At 52.7% G+C, this 19,574-nt stretch overlaps 1 protein-coding gene across 8 annotated transcripts in view; it reads right to left on the reverse strand.

The window, feature by feature from the left end:
• OSBP2 (oxysterol binding protein 2) overlaps nucleotides 1-19,574 on the reverse strand; it is a 99,115-nt gene that overhangs the window by 36,560 nt on the left and 42,981 nt on the right. The window contains exon 1 of one of the 8 annotated variants that reach the window (XM_030286108.4): nucleotides 16,846-17,149. The exons of 6 other annotated variants lie outside the window; for them this stretch is intronic. In XM_030286108.4, coding sequence (XP_030141968.4) covers nucleotides 16,846-16,924 — 79 coding nt within the window. In that variant the 5' untranslated portion in view covers nucleotides 16,925-17,149. Of the gene's footprint in view, nucleotides 1-16,845; nucleotides 17,150-19,574 lie in introns of those variants that run through there. One more of the 8 variants, XM_030286109.4, reaches the window with a different exon arrangement.

Genomic DNA, 19,574 nt, shown 5'->3' on the forward strand with positions numbered 1-19,574 from the left:
GGGGACACACTGTCCAACGTAGGTGACAGATATTGGCACGTTATTGTAAATCCAGCACAGGTAGTTTCTGGTATTTAATGTTTGTACCATCCCACTGAGGGCAGAGCCCCACACGCTGCCCTGCAGGACAGAGCTGCGGCAGGGCAGCAGAACATGTTAGAGATAAACAGAATAAACAACCCTGAAACAGCACAGACCAATTATGGCTTCTGCTTTGGCAGTGGGGCTGAAAGACAGAGACTTTCTACAATCTGGGAACCATCAATAGCTCAGATTCCAACACCCAGGAAGGCTAACCAAACCCCAAACCCACTGAAACACAAATCCTTCTGTTTCCTGCAGCAAGCAGCAGCCGCTCAGATCTGCCCCAGCTTTGGAGCAGCAGCCCCAGATGCCAGTGGAGGAGCCCTGCTCCCACCAGGCCACCCCCAGCGGGTTCCAGCAGGACAGACTGCCACAGGAATGCTGTGACACAGCACAGGACAGGGCTCTGGGCTCTGGCACCCTCATTCCCCCAGCAGGGCTGTTCTCGGTGAAGCTGCTTTGAATCACAGGATCATTTAGGAAAAGACCTCCATCATGTCCAACCTTTGCACAGGACACACCAATTCCTGTAGTTACAGCTGGAGATTAACACAAAGGGCTGGAGGAGAGAGCTGCAGAAATATTTATCCCATTGCTGGTGATGAAGGATTCACTCAGCCAGAAAGGTGGAAGAGCAGCAAGCCTCTGCCTGGAGGTCTCTGCTTTGGGCATCCTGCTTTATTCCAGCTTCTCTAGCAGCTCAGACAGGGAAAAAAAAAGATTTGGCTTTGCTAAGGCTGGGAAAACACCCTGAAGGTCAGGAAATACCCCCAGAGAGTCTATCCAGGGCTCCTCATTCGAGGATGGAGCACAGCGGATTTGCAGAAGCCAAAGTGCAGCAGGCCCAGCAAGATCACAGCACTGGGACTTCAACCCGAATGGGGGATCCTACAGCACCCACTGAGGGTCACAGAACCGCCTGGAAGCTGCAAAAACACAGATTCATCAATGCTTGGGAGGGTTTAGGAGAGGGAAGAGGGGGAGAGGGGAAAAACAACTCCCACAGGGTGATGGTGAGAGACACCCAGCAGAATCCAGCTGAAATCTTTTCCAGCACAGCCCAGAAGGAGTTTTAGTGATGGCTTTGAAGGGGATTCCACACATGCAGGGAATGAGGAGGAACCAAACAGGGGAAGTGAGGACTGGCTGAGGTGGAGGATGTTCAGAGGCTGAAGCATCCATCCCTAGAGTGTCCAGAGATGGGAACAGAGATGGGAAGGGGCTGGAGCCCCAGGAGAGGCTGAGGGAGCTGGGAAGGGGCTGGAGCCCCAGGAGAGGCTGAGGGAGCTGGGAAGGGGCTGGAGCCCCAGGAGAGGCTGAGGGAGCTGGGAAGGGGCTCAGCCTGGAGAAAAGGAGGCTCAGGGGGGACCTTGTGGCTCTGCACAGCTCCTGACAGGAGGGGACAGCCGGGGGGGTCGGGCTCTGCTCCCAGGGAACAGGGACAGGAGGAGAGGGAACGGCCTCAGGCTGGGCCAGGGCAGGCTCAGGGTGGATTTTGGGAACATTTCTGCATGGAAAGAAAGGGTGGTCAGGGTGGCACAGCTGCCCAGGGCAGTGCTGGATCCCCATCCCTGCAGGGATTTAACAGCTGTGTGGATGTGGCACTTGGGGACAGGGGTCAGTGGTGGCCTTGGCAGTGCTGGGGAATTGTTGAACTCAATGATCTCAGAGAACTTTTCCAACCTTAATGATTCTGGGGTTCTATTCCAGTGCTCTGTGCTCCTTGTCTCTGGATGATGCCATCACTTTTTTTCCCCAGCTTGGTCCTTTTGGGTCCTCAGCTCCCAGCAGCTCCTAAATCCCATTAAACCTCAAACCAACATCCCCCAGCTGGGCAGGGCCAAAGGGGATCGGGACTGTGTCCAGGAGCAGCAAAGAGCCTGGAGGCCCTGCAGGAACCAGGAAAGGCTCCCGCTCCTCCCCACAGGGAGCTATTCCAAGGACACACAGAGTGCTTTAGTCCATGATTTCCAGCCCCCAGCACACCCTGCCCCTGCAGAGGGAAGGGCTCAGAGATGGATCCCTTCTTTCCATGCAGGACAGCAGCGGTGCTCCCTTCTGATCCCTCCTGGTGCTCCAGCATGGAACAAAGAACCTCCCCAGAGCAGCAAAGCCTCAGGGGATGGCAGGGGGCTCCCAGCCCCATGCTGGTGTCGCAACTCAAAACGTCCCTCAGACATTTTTGGATGTTCCAGGCCCAGCTCAGAAGCATTTGAGACCCTGGCAGGCAGCTGGAAACAGCTGTGATTTTGGGTTTGAGCCATGGAATGAGTTACCAACCTTGCAGGAAGAACAAGAAGTCACAAAAGTTTAGATATTAGAGTAGAAGTAGTCACAAAGTAAAGGGAAGAATTTTTGAGTGCTGTACAGGGGGTTTTGGTTTTGTACATGGGGGTCAGAGGTTTTAAGATGGAGGGATTTGGGCCTGCCCTGTCCTCCCTCTTTCTCCTTCCTTACCTCCATGTTCTTGGTGATGTTGGCACTCACAGATTGGTTTAGAGTAGAAAGGCACCATTTAATATAGGTAATAGGCATTGGGGAAAAACTGTACCCATGTAACACGTAATGTACCATATAAAAGATAGAAAAGCACCATTTAATATAGGTAATAGGCATTGGGGAAAAACTGTACCCATGTAACACGTAATGTACCATATAAAAGACAGCAGCAGCCCTGGGCAGAGGGGAAGAGAAGAAGCAGTCGGGAGTCAGAGAGGATGTCAGGGTGTGTGTGTGCCTCTGCCTGAGCTCTGAGCAAACCACAGCAGCCCCAGAAGAAAATCTTTTAGATAACTTGCAATAAACAACCTTGAGACTGGACATGCTGGGATGCAGGTGGCCCTGGATCCCCTCGGGAAGCAGAACATCCCGAGCTCAGGAGCTTCACCCCGGCTCACCCTGTTCCTCCTCGGAATGAAAGGCAGACATTCAGCAGGAATTCCTGTCTCTCTTCCCCAGGGAACAAAGGCTCCTCAAGAAAACAAACATGAAAGGCTGGCAGGAAAAATTTGACAACAAATTGCCAGGTTCCTCTGGCTCCTGCGCTGTGGATGAAGCAGCCCAGCCCCCACAGCATCCTCCTAAGGATTCCAGCACTCCCAGTGTGCTCTGGAGATTTCCCTGTGCTTGCCAGTGGCACAGAGGAACTATTCAGGATTTGAATTCATCCCCCTCTCTTTGCCCTGGCCTTGTGCAGGGCTCGGTGCCAACACCTCCGGGAGCCTGGGCCCGAGTGCATTTGGGCTGAGCAGAGCGAGCAGCCATCACCCCCCAGCTCCAGCCCCATCCCTCTTCCCCGTGCACGACACAAGTGTGGCACAGCAGGGCCGGCCCCAGGCACTGCAGTAACCCACATAACACCCTCCTCCTCCTCCTCCTCCTTCCCCCCTCCCTCCGGGAAGGCTCCACAAACGCAGCTGCTGCTTCCCGCTCTCCTCACCATGCACTTGGGGAACATCTGCAAGCCCGGGATCAAATCCCAGAGACACAAACCACAGCAGCTTCTCATAAATCCCCTCTCCAGGAGCACTCCAGGCTGGCATTTTACACCTCCAGCCCCAAATCCAAGTGCTGCCCGAGCCCAGCCCCTGATGCTCTGTTTGGACCCAGGAGCAGCTCAGGCTGGTTTGGTTTGTAGGGCACGGGCACGCAGTGTTGCTATAGGAACAGGCAGCCTCACCGTAAACTGGGGGGATTATTTTTGGAGCCGTGATGCAATTTAATCTATGGAAAATGGATCGGCAGCCATCGGCCATAAACCTCCTCGGGCTTGTTTCTCAACCCCGAGAATACAAACTCAGTGCCTGGAGCAGCATCCCAGCAGAGCCTCCAAGGCAGAGCTCCCTTTCCACCCCTTTTTCCACCCTGAAATCTTCCCTCAGGTAAATGTTTGCCATTGCCTGCAATTCCTCCAGAGCTGGTGGAAAAGCTGCTGGCTGGAGGCACAACACCAGAGCACCCCATTGCTCTGGGGGCACACTGGGACTCTGCAGTGCAGTCCGTGGGGAAGCCAGGGACGGGGATGCCAGGGACAGGGATCCCACAGGAGGCACTGCCACACAGAGCTCCCACCCCAAAACCATCAGGGAGCAGTCCCAGGGAGCTGCTGCTCACGGCTGGGCTGTGCCAGCGCTGCCCGTGGATGAGCAGAGCCCTGAGAGTTTCTCCTTTTCAGGGATAAACCAGCAGTAGAAGGGTTGAAAGGTTCAGCATGAGACCTTTTATTCCAAAGTTCCCAAACTGCATCCAGGGAATGATGTTTCCAGCCCAAAACACCGCATCTCCTCAGCCCCACACCATGGCTGGGGCAGGCAGTTCTCCCTGCTTATCCTCCTCTCCAAGTCCAGCACAGCTCTCCTCACCTACACCCCTCACCTTCCTTCTCCCTGGGAGTGGAAAACTTTCCCTTCCCAAGCATCCTCATTTTCAGCAACAGTCCTTGTCCTTCCTACATCACTGAGAATCTCTCCCCAGTCCTCCTGCAAGCCTGAGCTGCTTCCCTAGCGCTCCCTCAGAGTCTCTGGAGCCTCCCCAAGGCAAGACTGGCCCTGTGCTGGAAATTAAACCCAGCTTTCTCCTGCAGGCAGCTGGAATGAGCTGATGGGGGGCTGGAAGTACAAGATCAATACTGCAGGAGTGAAGTCAAGCCAGAGCAGAGATCCCTGAGCGCTGTCCACAGGGAAAACTCTGACAGGATGGAAGGAACACTGATGACTTTAATTCAAACAGCATTCCTGGGTTGCCCCAAAGCCACCAGAGTCCACAGCAGTGACAATGGGGCACCTCAGCAGCTGATTTCCCTATGGACAGCAGGACCTGCACATCTGCCAGGGGAGCTGAGCTTGGAGGCATGGGAGTCCCAGCCCTGGCTGTTCCCAATCCCTGGAACAAGCTGCCCTCAGGTGCCCCGATGGTCCCACCACCAGCACAGCGTGGATTATGCCTCCATTCCCAGTTCCACCTCTTGTGCACTTTCTCCTGCCTTTTCCCACACTTGTCTGGGAGTTTTGGATCTAAAAGTATGAAAAGTATCCCAACTGACTGGGAAAAGCCTTTTCTCCTCCCACAGACAGAGTGGAAGACGTCCATGAGGATCAGCCAGCAGCAAATCCTGCAGCCATCCCAGCCAAAACTCCAAGCTCTTCCTCCTCACAGTAAATCCACAGAAAGCAACCCCACCTCCTTTGCAGATTCCACATTTATCCCGACATGAAGCAAGGGTTTGATTCAGAATCACCAGCCCTTCCTGTGGAATTATCTGGATCTCTGGGATACGCTGCTCACCCGTCATTCCTGAAGCAGAGCAATTTCCAGCCTGGCTCTGGCAGACACAGCTGCTTTCATCACTTTTAATCGCTATGAATATTAAATGGAGCAGGGATCTATATTTAATAGCCTGGCCCGGCTGCCAGGGAGATGGATGAGGTTTATAGCAGCTGCAGATGCAGGAACAGGCGGAATTTTGGTGGTTAGAAAGAATTACACTGAGAATTAATCATCAAAATACTAGGGAAAATATGCATTCATACATCATTCCAAATCCGGGTGATCGCTCAGCAATTATCACCAACCTGGCAGGGCTGTGGCTTCTCCCCACTAATGCAAAGGGAAAGCTGTGCAGCCAAAAGGGAACCTAAAAATAGGAAAAATTGGCTGCTCCTGACAAGCTGTGACACATCCTGAAGCCACATTCAATGGGAGCAGGTGGGAAGAGCCCACCTGGTGATTGGGCTCCACAGAGCAAACCCAGAGCTCCAAGGCCACTGATCCTAGGGGTGCTCACCTGGAGAAGAGAAGCTCCAGGGAGAGCTCAGAGCCCCTTGCAGGGCCTGAAGGGGCTCCAGGAGAGCTGGGGAGGGACTGGGGACAAGGGATGGAGGGGCAGGACACAGGGAATGGCTTCCAGTGCCACAGGGCAGGGATAGATGGAATATTGGGAAGGAATTCCTCGCTGTGAGGGTGGGCAGGCCCTGGCACAGGTGCCCAGAGCAGCTGTGGCTGCCCCTGGATCCCTGGCAGTGCCCAAGGCCAGGCTGGATGGGGTTTGGAGCAGCCTGGGATGGTGGGAGGTGTCCCTGCCATGGCAGGGGTGGAACTGGATGGGCTTAAAGCCCATCTGGCCCAAACCATTCCACGACTCTATGAAAATAAGCAGGATAAAAATGGGCAGAGTGAAAGCACAAAGCATCTCCATTCCCATCACTGCAGCATTCCCAGCCTGGCTACTGAACATTTTATTGCTGCAATAACAAAATGATGATGTTCCTGGTCAATAATCCTCAGCAGCACGGGCTGCACTTTGTCTGGACTGCAGTCATGCACTTCCTGGCACAAATGGGGTTTTCCCAACAACCAAACACCCAAACAACCCCAACAAGCTGAAATTCAGGCTACAGAGTCACACAGATTGAGTTTAAAATGCAGGAAAAGGCAGAGTTTAAACTACAAATAGGATGGACACACTGAAGAAATGGAGATGAAATGCAGGATGTGATCAATCCAAGACTCCACGCAGCCTCACTGGAGAGACCCAACCCAACAGGCAGCCCTGGAGCCACTGGTCATGGCTAATTCCAAAACCATACAAATTCCAATGGAATTTTGGAAAGTGAGCTAAAAGAGCAGATGAATTCAGGGTTATAGAAACAGAGAAGGCAAATTTGAGACATGAGGTGATTTGTGATAAGTCCTCACCAGCCCATGGCAGTCCCAGGAAAGGACACCCCTGAAGGCACTGGGGCAGGGAAACACATCCCAAAGGGACAGTCACTGGAAGGACAGGGTTGGGCAGAAGTGGGGGAAGTCAACTGGACACATTTTGACAATCCACAAGGAACAACTCAGAGATACTCGGGAAGCAAAGCTGGAAAATGGAGCAGCTACGGAGTCCTGAGGGCAGAGAGCATCATCCCTGTGTCCCTCAGTGCAGGAGAGACCTGGAGGGGCTGGAGCGTGTCCAGGGCAGGGAACGGAGCTGGGAAGGGGCTGGAGCCCCAGGAGAGGCTGAGGGAGCTGGGAAGGGGCTGGAGCCCCAGGAGAGGCTGAGGGAGCTGGGAAGGGGCTGGAGCCCCAGGAGAGGCTGAGGGAGCTGGGAAGGGGCTCAGCCTGGAGAAAAGGAGGCTCAGGGGGACCTTGTGGCTCTGCACAGCTCCTGACAGGAGGGGACAGCCGGGGGGGTCGGGCTCTGCTCCCAGGGAACAGGGACAGGAGGAGAGGGAGCGGCCTCAGGCTGGGCCAGGGCAGGCTCAGAGTGGATTTTGGGAATATTTCTGCATGGAAAGGGTGGTCAGGGTGGCACAGCTGCCCAGGGCAGTGCTGGATCCCCATCCCTGCAGGGATTTAACAGCTGTGTGGATGTGGCACTTGGGGACAGGGGTCAGTGATAGCCTTAGCAGTCCTAGGGGAACAGTTGGACTTGATGCTCTCAGGGGGCTTTTCCAACCTAAAAACCATTCTGTGACTCTATAATTACATATATATATATATATATATATATACACACACACACACACACATACATATATATGTATGAACATATGTGGGCTGAAACACAGGCAGGCATCAGTGCTGCTTCCACAAGTCTTTCCAGTGAATTTCTTCACAGTCTTTCCAAAGCTCTTCTCAGGAAGAGCCAAGAAGCTTTGCAAGATGCCACTTTGCTGCCTTTTGGAGGAGGTGGAGAACTGGTGGTTGGTTTTTGCTCTGCCTTTTGACTACAATGCTCTGTTCCCTGTTTCCAACGGGATAAGAAGTTGGGAAGCCCTACAGAAAAGTACAGATCCAGCCCTGAAAGCTCCTGAACAGGAATCTCAGCGACTGAGGGGCAGAGCTGGCAGGGAACACAGGAGGACATCAAATGAATCCAGCTGATGGGAGCACTGGAGAGTCCCAGTCAGTCCTGCTGGACAGGGCCAAATGTCCCTCCTGTCCCCTGAGGGCACTTGTGAATAGCAACGAGCAAAAACATGGAGAGGAAGGAGTGATTACAGGGAAATAACGGCTCATTAGCAGATAATTGGGGGCTCAGCAGCACAGCTCATTGCTGGGAAAGAGAATTTTAAAAATTTTAAAATAATGGCTTGATAAAAATAGAAACATTTTCATTCTCGGAACAGCGGAAACACACGAAGTGCTGAACTCCAGGAGCAGATTGGGTGCAGAGCTGGGGCCAGGGACAGTGAGCGCCTCTTGCCACCCCTGGAAAATGCTCTCCTGCCAGGAATCCCTGCGGGAGAGGCCAGGACCGGCCCCAGTGGCAGGAGGAAGCACACAGTGCCTGCAGCATCACCTTCAGCTCCTCATTTCCTCTGCAAGCCCAGAAAGCGTCCAGGGACCCCAGCAGGCCCTGCCAGCTCCCAGAGGGGCTCCAGGAGGGCTGGGAAGGGATTTGGGATCAGGGGCCTGGAGGGACAGGACACAGGGAATGGCTCCCACTGCCAGAGGGCCGGGATGGATGGGATATTGAGAAAGAATTGTTCCCTGGCAGGGTGGGCAGCCCTGGCACAGGTGCCCAGAGCAGCTGTGGCTGCCCCTGGATCCCTGGCAGTGCCCAAGGCCAGGATGGACAGGGCTTGGAGCAGCCTGGGACAGTGGGAGGTGTCCCTGGCTGAGCTGGATGAGCTTTAAGGTCCCTTCCCACCCAGCCCATGCCATGACTCAGGGAGCTAGGGTGACCTTGCAGGAGGCTCCATCACTCCAAAATCCTGCAGTCAGCCTGGATATCCAGTTACCCTCCCCTCCAGCCCCTCCCAGAGCTGCCTGTGAAAGCGTTTCTCATCCCTGGATAGATCCACATCAGCAGGACAGAGGCACAGACCTCTGTGTCCCTTCCCGAGCCTCTGGAATGTTCCACATCCAGCTGAACATCTCCCATTTGCCCTTCACCAAACCAGCCCTGCTCTGACTGCCCTGCACCCTCTGAATTCACAACCCACACCTGATCCAGGACATCCAGCAGGGAGGACTTGCCCTACCTGCAGCTCCAGGACCATCTCCAAGGGAATATTCAGCCCACGGACACAAGTGGCATCATAAATAATTCAGACACTTGTTCTTGTCCAAAGTACGTCAGAAAATGTACAAAACTTGTTAATTAATTGTTTCTGTTCATTTAGTCACTGAATCCTTCAGTATCCAGTGATTACTACGGATTTGCATCACTCCCCCACACTGAAATGGAGCAGCTGCCACAGTCTGGTGGCACCATGAGCTTGGGGACAAGAAGTCCCCAAATCCCTGAAGGTGACAGGCAGGAGCAGGATACCAGGCCAGGCACAAGCAGCTTCCTTAGCCAGGAACAATCCCAGAAAAAGGCAGAAATAACTAAAATTTCAATATTTTGGAGGAAATGAGGTACTTTCAGTGCAGAAACTCAGAAGTGAGCAGTGTCACAGCTGGGGGGTGACACCCTGTTCTTCCACAGAAAACAGCAAACCCTGGCACGCTGCTACCAACACCATTGCAGGTCTTGGATGTCTCCTCCTGCATTGCCAAACATCAATTTTTTATGATGCTTAAACATTTTCCAGCCCCAGGTCCATCTCCAATGTCAGCAGGGCGAGGAGGGGAGCTCACAGATGGGCTGGCCTCTCCTCTGACATCCATCAGGGAAGGAAGCCTTGGAGAGCTCCCAGGAGGATCCCTGAGGATAACATCATCCTTGGTGTAGCCAGGGCTGCTTCCAGGGGTTCACCACAGTGAATCCAGCCCAGGATTTTTTTATTTTATGTTTTTTTTTTTACCAGGAGCTTCTTTTTTTTTTTTTTCTGGAAGTCTCCCACCAGCAGGGAACACACATCCTGCCCCAGGCTTGTCCAGCTCACGGAAAGCAGTGGGAGATGTGCAAAGGACACTCCTGCACTCCTGCCAGCTCTCTCCTTGCTCACTAACCCTGGGAACAAGAAGGAGATGACAAGGCCCTCACTCCCAGGGATGGGGAGCAGAGGGAGAGGGAGGCAGGGAAGGAACAGGGCTGGCTCTGCCCCTGTCACACCCATGGCTGTGCAGGATCACGGGGGAACAGCAAAACCCAGCAGCACCAGGACAACAGCAGTGATGGTGTGCTGGCACACAGCCCAGCCCAAACTGCTGCTGGGCCACCCAGAGCAGCTCAGAGAGAGCCCCTGAGCCTCCCTTCCCCCAAATCCAGCAGCTGTCGTGTCCCTTGCCTCAGGATCAGAGCTCAGCTTGTCCCAGGCTGAGCCACAGCGCAGCCATGGAGAGGAGACACGTCCTGATGGGCACTGAACCCCTCCTGAGCTGGCAGGGCTCAGCTTACCCGGGGTAAGAGGATCCAGGGGTGTCAGGTATCCACCGTGCTCCATTCCCCAAGGTCAGGACACGCCAAAGGCACAGCAGAGACCTGCAGGAGCTGGGAGCCTCCCAGCCCCCCTGCTCTGCCCACAGCTTCGGGCTCGGGGAGGATGGCAGTGGGGCAGCAGCAGCCCCAAAATGCACCCACCCAGCTTCCATCCCTTTTGCCTTTGGATTTCAATCCTGCTCCCTCTGAACCCACAGGCAGGGAAAGCCTCCAAGCCCATGAAGTCCCAGCTGTGCCCAATCCCCACCTTGTCACCAGCCCAGAGCACTGAATGCCACATCCAGGCCTTCCTTGGGCACCTCCAGGGATGGGGACTCCAAACCTCCCTGGGCAGCCCCTTTCAGAGCCTGCCTGCCCTCTCCATGAAGGAATTTCCCCAAAATCCACCCTGAGCCTGCCCTGGCCCAGCCTGAGGCCGCTCCCTCTCCTCCTGTACCTGTTCCCTGGGAGCAGAGCCCGACCCCCCGGCTGTCCCCTCCTGTCAGGAGCTGTGCAGAGCCACAAGGTCCCCCCTGAGCCTCCTTTTCTCCAGGCTGAGCCCCTTCCCAGCTCCCTCAGCCTCTCCTGGGGCTCCAGCCCCTTCCCAGCTCCGTTCCCTGCCCTGGACACGCTCCAGCCCCTCCAGGTCTCTCCTGTCAGGAGGGTCCCAGCGCTGCCCCAGCACTGGAGGTGCCCCAGCAGTGCCAGCTCAGGGGACGGGCACTGCCCTGCTCCTGCTGCCACCCCAGGGTTGGCACAGCCCAGGTGCCCTTGGCCTCTTGGCCCCCTGGGCACAGCTGGGCTCATGGCCAGCCACTGCCACCAGCACCCCCAGGACTTTTCCCACCAGCAGCTTTCCAGCCCCTCTGTCCCCAGGTCACGTCCCCTGCAAGGACAGGTGATTTCATGGGTGTCACACAGAGCTGTCCCCAAGGCCAGGGCACTGTCACCTGCCCGAGATTAGAGCAGGGAGTCACAGTTCACTGCCTGTGGTGAGCCATGGACCATCCTACATGGGCCCCATGCCTGGCACCCACCTCCTTTACAGCAAGGACAACCCCGAGCCCCCTCCTGGGCAGGCCCAGTTCCTGCTGTGGGAGCACAGGGAAATCCAGGTTTGATCCCTGCAGGCAGCACCAGCACAGCAGCAATGGCTGCACTGACAGCTGCTCCAGCAGCAGGACACAGAGCAGGAAGGGCTGAGGCCAGGCCATGCTCTGCTCCCTGCACAGCAGGTCCTGTCAATGATTTACTACCAAAAGCTCCTCGGAACAACCAGTCCATCCCTGGGATCTCTCAGCAGCTCGGCACAGACAGCGAGAAGGGCACTCCATGCTGCACAGTCTCCTCAGGAAGTGCTGTGCTGGCTGTCAGTGCAGAGACATCAGGGAAAAAACGGAAAAGAAATAAAGAAATCCACTCCTGCTGCAGCCAGGGCCTCTATTTGCAGAGCTGCTTGATGGAGCTGGGAGTTCATCTCCCTTCCAGTTCTATAAGAGCATTTCTGGTCTCTAATTAACACCATCAGGCTGTCAGGATGGCCACTTCCTCCCTAATTACGGTGCTTTGTAATTAAGATACAGCTAATAAACTCCTGTTATTAGTGATTGCTGCTGATCAGCTCAGAGGTGCAGAGCAGCTCCTGCCTTGTGCCCGCACCGGGAGCTCCTGGGCAGTGCATCCATCTCATGGAATCCCGGGATTTTTCGGGTTGGAAAAGCCCTTTAAGGTCATTGAGTCCAACCATTAACCTCCAACACCTCCAGGCCCAGCCCTAGACCGTGTCCCTGAACCATTTCCATGGCACCTGCACATCCTTGGGATGCATCCTCTCCCAGCCAAGCCACATGTGCTTGTGGGCAGGAATCCACCTCCACAACTGCTAAAAATGAAAGGGAACAGGGCAGAGAGGGCACCTTTGGAAAGGAGATGAACATTCCCTGCCCTCAGCACATGATCTGCTGCTTTGTTGAGCGTTGAGGGTTCCCTGCTGGGAAGGATGGGCTGGGCCAGCTCCAGGCACTGACATTCCCTGATGGCCAGGGACACTGGCTGCCCCCTGAGCTCATCCCAGTGAGAATCATGGAATGGAATCATGGAATACCCTGAGCTGACCCACAGGATCATCCACTCCCAGACCCCCACCAACCCCACCCTGTCCATCCCTGGCAGCGCTGCCCAAAGGCTCCTGGAGCTCTGGCAGCCTCGGGGCCGTGCCCATTCCCTGGGCAGCCTGGGCAGTGCCAGCACCTCTGGGGGAAGAACCTTTCCTGATCTCCAGCCTGAATCCCCCCTGGCACAGAGATACCTCCACATCCACCTCCCCCTGCCCTGGGGTCAAGGGCAGTCATGGGGGGGTTTCCTTCCACTTCTCACACTGAGCTCCCTGAGCTCCCAGTTCTTGAAATGCAAGGGTTCCACAACATGAAACATCTCCAAACCTCTCCACGGGCATTCCTACATCGTTACTTCACCTGGAAAAACCATCCCCAGCAAAGGACACCAGGCAGGCCCCATGTCAATGCACCCTGAGTGACCCACGGCTCAGCCGTGGTGAATCCGGGCTTTATTTTAAACCAGGTGAATCCACCAGCCAGGATTACAGATTTTAAGTGCTTTTCACAAATAAATCAGCAGCCACAACTGCTAAAGCTGCAATAAAACACCTCCAGTTCCCCAGCAGCTCCAGCCAGACACAGCCCCAGCCCAAACTCCCGACTCTTAACCCAGGAGCAGAACAACCAGGATGCAGCCCATGGATTCAGCACTTCCTCATGCCAAAACTCTCAGGAAAGAGCTCCCCACCTCAAGGAATTTCTAAATAAATCTGGATAAAGGCTGAACCAATATATCTGCTTTGGGAGCAGGATACAGCCTGTCCATCATCAATGCTCCAGCAGCCACATGTGCTTGGTCCTCCTGGAAATTTAATCCAACTCACTCCTGAGCAGACTTTAAACACTCATTTAAATGGTTCCTAGCTGGGCCATGAAATAAATACACTCTGCATGTCTATAGGGAGAGAAATGCATTTTTCAATCTGTTTTATGGTCCCCTCTGTGCTGAAGCTGTGGGCCAGGTGCAGCCCAGGATCTGATTTCCTTTGAGGATAATCATCCATGTCACCACCAAATATTAATATTAACAGACTGCACTTGAGCATGGTAAGGAACCAGCACCAAACACAAGGCATGGAGCTGGGGAGGGAAATTCCTGATGGAAATGCCCTCTGCAAGCAGCAACAGCGCTGCTTCTACTGGCAAGAGCTTTGAGAGCCTCAAAATTAGCTAATGATAAGCTAATTATCTTTATCTGTTAGCCACCCACAGACCTTCCTGTGCACAGCAAGTGAAGTGCCTGCATTCCTCTATCTCTAAAGACTTCAGCACCTCAGTTCTTCCTCCTTAATTTGGCCACAAACTCAAAACCCAAGATCCCATCAGCTCTGACTGAACCAGATCAGCCCCTTAACACACAAACACAGAACAAATAATCTCCTTAAATCCATCTGCACCTTCCTTTGACTCTGTATAATCAAAAGAGCACTGGCACAATTTGTGCCATCCCCTGGATCCCTGGCAGTGCCCAAGGCCGGGCTGGATGGGGCTTGGAGCAGCCTGGGACAGTGGGAGCTGTCCCTGCTCATGGCTGGGGTGGCACTTTAAGGACCCTTTCAACCCAATCCTTCTGGAGTATGGAATCATTCAACCCAAAGATTCAATAATTGGTTTTTCCTTACAAGCACAAAAGGAACTCCTAAAGCCACCCAAAGCCTCCAGGCTGAGCTCCTCTGTTCCCAAGGAATCTCCTGCTGAGCAGAGCCAGGCCCAGCTTTTCCCTGGGCTGCTCATTAAGAGTCATCAGCATTTTAAACATACTTCAGACAGCTCCTTTTGAGGAGATAAGTGGATTTAAGGACAAAATTTTGGTAGGGGAAAAAAAAATCACAGCATGAGGATTTCCAAATGAAAAGCAAAGCCTCCTTGGGATGTATTTTCTCATCCAAAATATTGCATTTCCAATGGGGAATGTGCTTACCAGAGCAACACACTTTGCACATCACAGTTTTTTACAGTAAATTGGTTTTAAAAGCCAACATTTTCTCAGCTTTGGGGTTCCGTTTGTTGCTAAAACATGACAAATATTTGCCTGTCATGTCCCAGGGCCAAAGCCTCTGGGTTTGTCAAATTTGCTCCACATGTGTGAAACAGATGCCCCCCCGCCAGACAGGGAAAATTTTTTACATGTCACTGCAAAGCTTGCCCAAAATACCACCATAAAATGGGAGAAGATGCTTTGGGGGCAGAAAAAAGACCAGGCCAGCCATGGAAATACCCCAGTCTCACCTCAGATACCCTCAGAAACCTCTCCCCAGGTTCTTCCCTGCCCCTCCCAAGCCCACTCCCCATTTCTCCAGTGCTCACCACTCACGTTCCCCCAAATTCTCACACAAGGCTGGTTTCAGCTTTTGATGAGAATAATTCTGGTTTGGGGCATTTTATTCTTCACTGAAGCCTTGTTATGTAAAGCTCTGTGCAGAACTCCTGGAACACACATGTCCTTACGTCACCCAACTGGAAAAACAGCTCGAGAAGGAAAGCAAAGGGAACAGGACAATCTGGATTTGATAAAACAGATTTTTTTTTTTTTTTGGTCATCTGAAGCCAGCTGTAAATCCTCAATTGCTTGAATTTTGATTTGACCTATTTGCATTCCTCCTTTCCTCAGCCTTTTCTGGGGGAAGGAGATTGCATTTAGATAAAATAATTTATTGTGAAGTGATGCTTGAGAGCAGGACGGGACCACAGGAGGGAGTAGAGTGACAGAGGACCATGAGATCATGGCATGGGTTGGGTGGGAAGGAACCTCACAGCCCATCTCCTTCCACCCCTGCCATGGCAGGGACACCTTCCACCATCCCAGGCTGCTCCCAACCCCGTCCAGCCTGGCCTTGGGCACTGCCAGGGATCCAGGGGCAGCCACAGCTGCTCTGGGCACCCTGTGCCAGGGCCTGCCCACCCTCCCAGGGAACAATTCCTGCCCAATATCCCATCCATCCTGACCCTCTGGCACTGGGAAGCCATTCCCTGTGTCCTGCCATTATCCCAAACTACATCAAAGAAACAACATTTGGATTTGACCATCACAAGGCCCAGGTGTGAATCACCAGGTGTTCCAGGTCCCTGCAGGCAGACCCTGGAACACAGCAGGGATAGAAATAAAATAAAACATGGGATGTGATGAGCTGCCAGTGCCCAGGACCAGGGGAGCTGTCTCTGGTCTGCAAGGAAACAAAGAACACCCTGCAAATCCTCATTTCTCACCATCAGCCTTCACTGTGAGACACCGGATTTTGCTCAGCCCCTCCACTGAGGAATCATGGAATGGGTTGGGTTGGGAATGACCTTAAAGTCCATCCAGTCCCACCCCCTGCCATGGGCAGGGACAGCTTCCACTATCCCAGGCTGCTCCAAGCCCTGTCCAACCTGGCCTCAAACACTTCCATGAACTGTAAGTGCTGCCATGAAGCAACACAGAAGTTGAACTGAAAGGCAGGACCCACCCCCAGCCTTTTCCTGCTTCATCCCACTCAGTATAAAACACTAAAATGGGGATTTCTCTCCCAAAGCAATGCAGATTTGGGCAGAGCATCCTTTATGCCATGAAGGACAGTGCTGCTGCACACCCAGCACTGAGCTCGACTGGGAAACACCTGGAAAAACACAGAGGGCAGTAACAGACAGGACATTTTAGTGCTGGAAATACCTGGAATAACACAGAGGGTAGTAACAGACAGGACATTTTAGTGCTGGAAATACCTGGAATAACACAGAGGGTAGTAACAGACAGGACATTTTAGTGCTGGAAATACCTGGAATAACACAGAGGGTAGTAACAGACAGGACATTTTAGTGCTGGAAATACCTGGAATAACACAGAGGGTAGTAACAGACAGGACATTTTAGTGCACACCTTGAATCACAGCTCAGTGTTCCTGGAGAACATCTCTGCCTCTCACCACGGCGTGGGCAGGGAGCAGCACAGGACCGACACAGCAAAGCTCTCATTCCATCTCGACTCAAAGGAATTTGGCTTAGAACTAAAAAAATACATCTGACACCAACACAGGGACCGACTTACCCATGACAAACAGCCCAATACCCTCTGCAATTAAAGGTGCCTGAATGGAACAAATTCTCAGCAAATTTAAAGGGGTTTTTGTATTAAAACGAAGTCAATCTGGAGTCTGGATGCTTTAAACACCTGATAAAGCAGGAGTCCCACAATTAGTCCATCTCCAACCAAACCCAGCAGGGCTGTAGCACATGATGCCTGCAGGGCAGATTCCACATGTGCATCCCTAATATTGCTCATCTCGTGGTCAAACACCTCCTCCTCCACCCCACCCCAGCAGAGCAGGGAAGCCCCAGGGATGCATCCAGAGCGCCGGGAAGGCCACTGACCCTTGTGGAATTTATTCAGGCAGCCGGCGTTGCAGAAGGAGCGGAGCGATCCTGTCTCCCAGCAGCCCCTACCCTTCATCCCCACCGCGGCTCGCTCTGCCTCCTACATGGCTGCGAGCTTTAGGATGGAGGAAAACCCACGGGGATGAAGAGACAGCGCCCGGGGAAATGTCCTTATTCCAGTGCCACACTCCCCATCAGCCATCCCCAGCACATGCCGGCAGCAGGGCACTACGGCTCCATCACCAAACCTGCCTCGTACCAGCATGCACCACGGAGCAGCCCTTAACTCCATCCCTGCCGGGAAACAGCCTCATCCTGCCAAAAAAAACGGGACAGAGAACTCCAGGAGCAGCCCCAGCCCGGGCAGGCTCGGCTGGGACCGGCTCCGGAGCGGTGCTTTGGATACCCAGCCCCAAAGCCAGAGGGATGCTGGATTTTTGGGGAGGGAGGGGGAGATTTGCAAGCTTGTCCCTTTAAATGCTGCTGGAGGTTATTTTTAGGACACTGGCTTAAAATAAAGACCAGAATTCCTTTATTTTTTTATCAGAAAGTCCATTATCCATTTTAGTCACTCGGGCACGTTTCACATCCCAACAGATCTGTAACAAACCCCTGGAGGCTCCTCCAGCCCTGTTCTCCCTGAGATCCATTTTCTCGTCCCTCCATTCCAAAACCACTGGATTTTCTTAGCTTTAATTTTCCCAGTCTCAAGGGAATGAGTAATTCTAGAATAAAACGCAGCATAAATCCCAATCCAGAGCCCAGCAGCTGCAGCTGGGAGCTGCTGCGTGTGTGCAGTGGGACCCAGAGCACTGAGCGGGAATTGGGAATCTCCAGGACCCACAGGGATTAACAGTTTGCATTTGATCATTTTTTTTTCTCACTCCAGCTGGATCACAAGGATTTTACAGCAAGAAGGAAACATTTGTATTCCAGCTTTTAAGTTGGGACGACTTTCTGAGGACACATTTAAATAGAGAGGCAGGGACTATGCAAGAACTCCGGGTGGAAAAAGGAGAAATTCAGCCAGATCACACAATCTTTACTCTGCGCATTCAAGCCAGGGAAACTAATGCTGGCAGTGCACATACACATAAAGATTTCATTACGTTATTGGCATATTTATTGATAGTTTGGGTAAGAATCAGCAGTTCTTAAGAGGAAAATGACCACCCCAAGAGACTGGATTTTTAATTGGTGAGGAGAGGAAGGTCTTGATGGGATTTTGCTCAAAATAAGAATTTCCAGCTCTGATATCTGATCCAAGGCCCAGCTGGAGGCAGGATCAGGGTTTTGACACTGAGACCAGAGTTAATACCTATACAGGGCCATACATATACAGACACACACACTTTTATATTCTGTATTATACCCTGATTCCAATCCCTGATCAGCAGGGCTGGAGGAGACACAGCTCACTCCTGCTGCAGGAAATCAAGGCAGGATCATGGAAAAAAAAAAACCACAAAAAAAAAAAAAAAAAAAAAACCAAAAAAAAACCCCCTAAGATCCTCTCCATAAGGATCACATTCCCAAACTGACACAGCTCTGCATCTTTCCTGCCAGCTGCCCCCAGCCTCCTCCTGCAAATATTTCAGTCACTCATCTGAACATTTGGAGATCAGTCCTCAAGTTCCCTGTTAATCAACAGACTGCAGGTTTATCCCTGGATTTAGCTCATTCTGCTGCAAATCAAGAGTTACCAGGGTCCCAGGAACAGCAGAAAGTGCCTGGGAAAGGCTCCCTGCCCTGTGTCAGGATGAGCTTTCTCCTTTCTTTCCAAAGAAAATGCTGGAATTGTGACGTTAGTTCTTGCTGAGCAACTGAAACTCAGGAGGTGACTCAGGCGGGACCAGGAGTGAGGGTGTGGAGCAGCCAGGGCTGATGAGGGCCAGGGAAAGGCTGGGATGAACACAGTGAATGAGGGGATCCAGGAGGAGACATCCACCTCCTCAAGGCACACACAGCATCCCACAACACCCTCCCACACCATGGACCTCCCAGCAACACCAGACCATTCATCTGCCAGAAACTGTATCAAATTTACAAAGCCATTTTAAAATGCAGCTTCTACTTTCCAAAATATTTTGCCTGGAAGAAGACAAGGTGGGTAGGTCAGAGGATGGCTGCAGTTTGGGTTTAGTCTAACTTCTTTTCCAAGTTTGATGAAATTCCAAAACAAACTGGAGAACTTCAAGAATTCTGGTTTCCCATTCCTGAGCATTCCCAGCAACACTCCCAGCTGCACTCCTCAGCCTGGTATCTCCTTTATCATGATCCAGTTAATCTTGAAAGCCTCCATAATCCCTAATTTTCTAGTATCTTTACAGCTCAGCCACATCCACCTCCCAAACCAAGTGATAAAAACATCAGGTGATTGTTCCAAAGCCCTGCCAGGATTAGTGGGACCAAACCACCTCAAACTCCAGCTCCTCCATTAAAATCGATTGGAAATGCTTTATTTGGAGCAGTTACAATAACTCTCCCTGGTTCAGAGGTTCCCTGCACTGGGCAGAGTCGTGGAAGGGGCTGGCTGGGAAGGAACCCTAAATCCCATCTCGTTCCAGCCCCGTGGGGTTGCTCCAAGCCCCATCCAGCATGGGGCAGGGTGGGATGAAGGGCTGCCCCACACAGGGACCCCCCCACATATGGTTGAAACATAAATATTAATGAATTTAGAGAAGCTAAGATTTTAGTTAGAAATAAGCCTTACTAGAGTTAATTAA

Source organism: Taeniopygia guttata, chromosome 15 (genome assembly GCF_048771995.1).
Source record: "Taeniopygia guttata chromosome 15, bTaeGut7.mat, whole genome shotgun sequence".
Lineage (NCBI taxonomy): Eukaryota > Metazoa > Chordata > Aves > Passeriformes > Estrildidae > Taeniopygia > Taeniopygia guttata.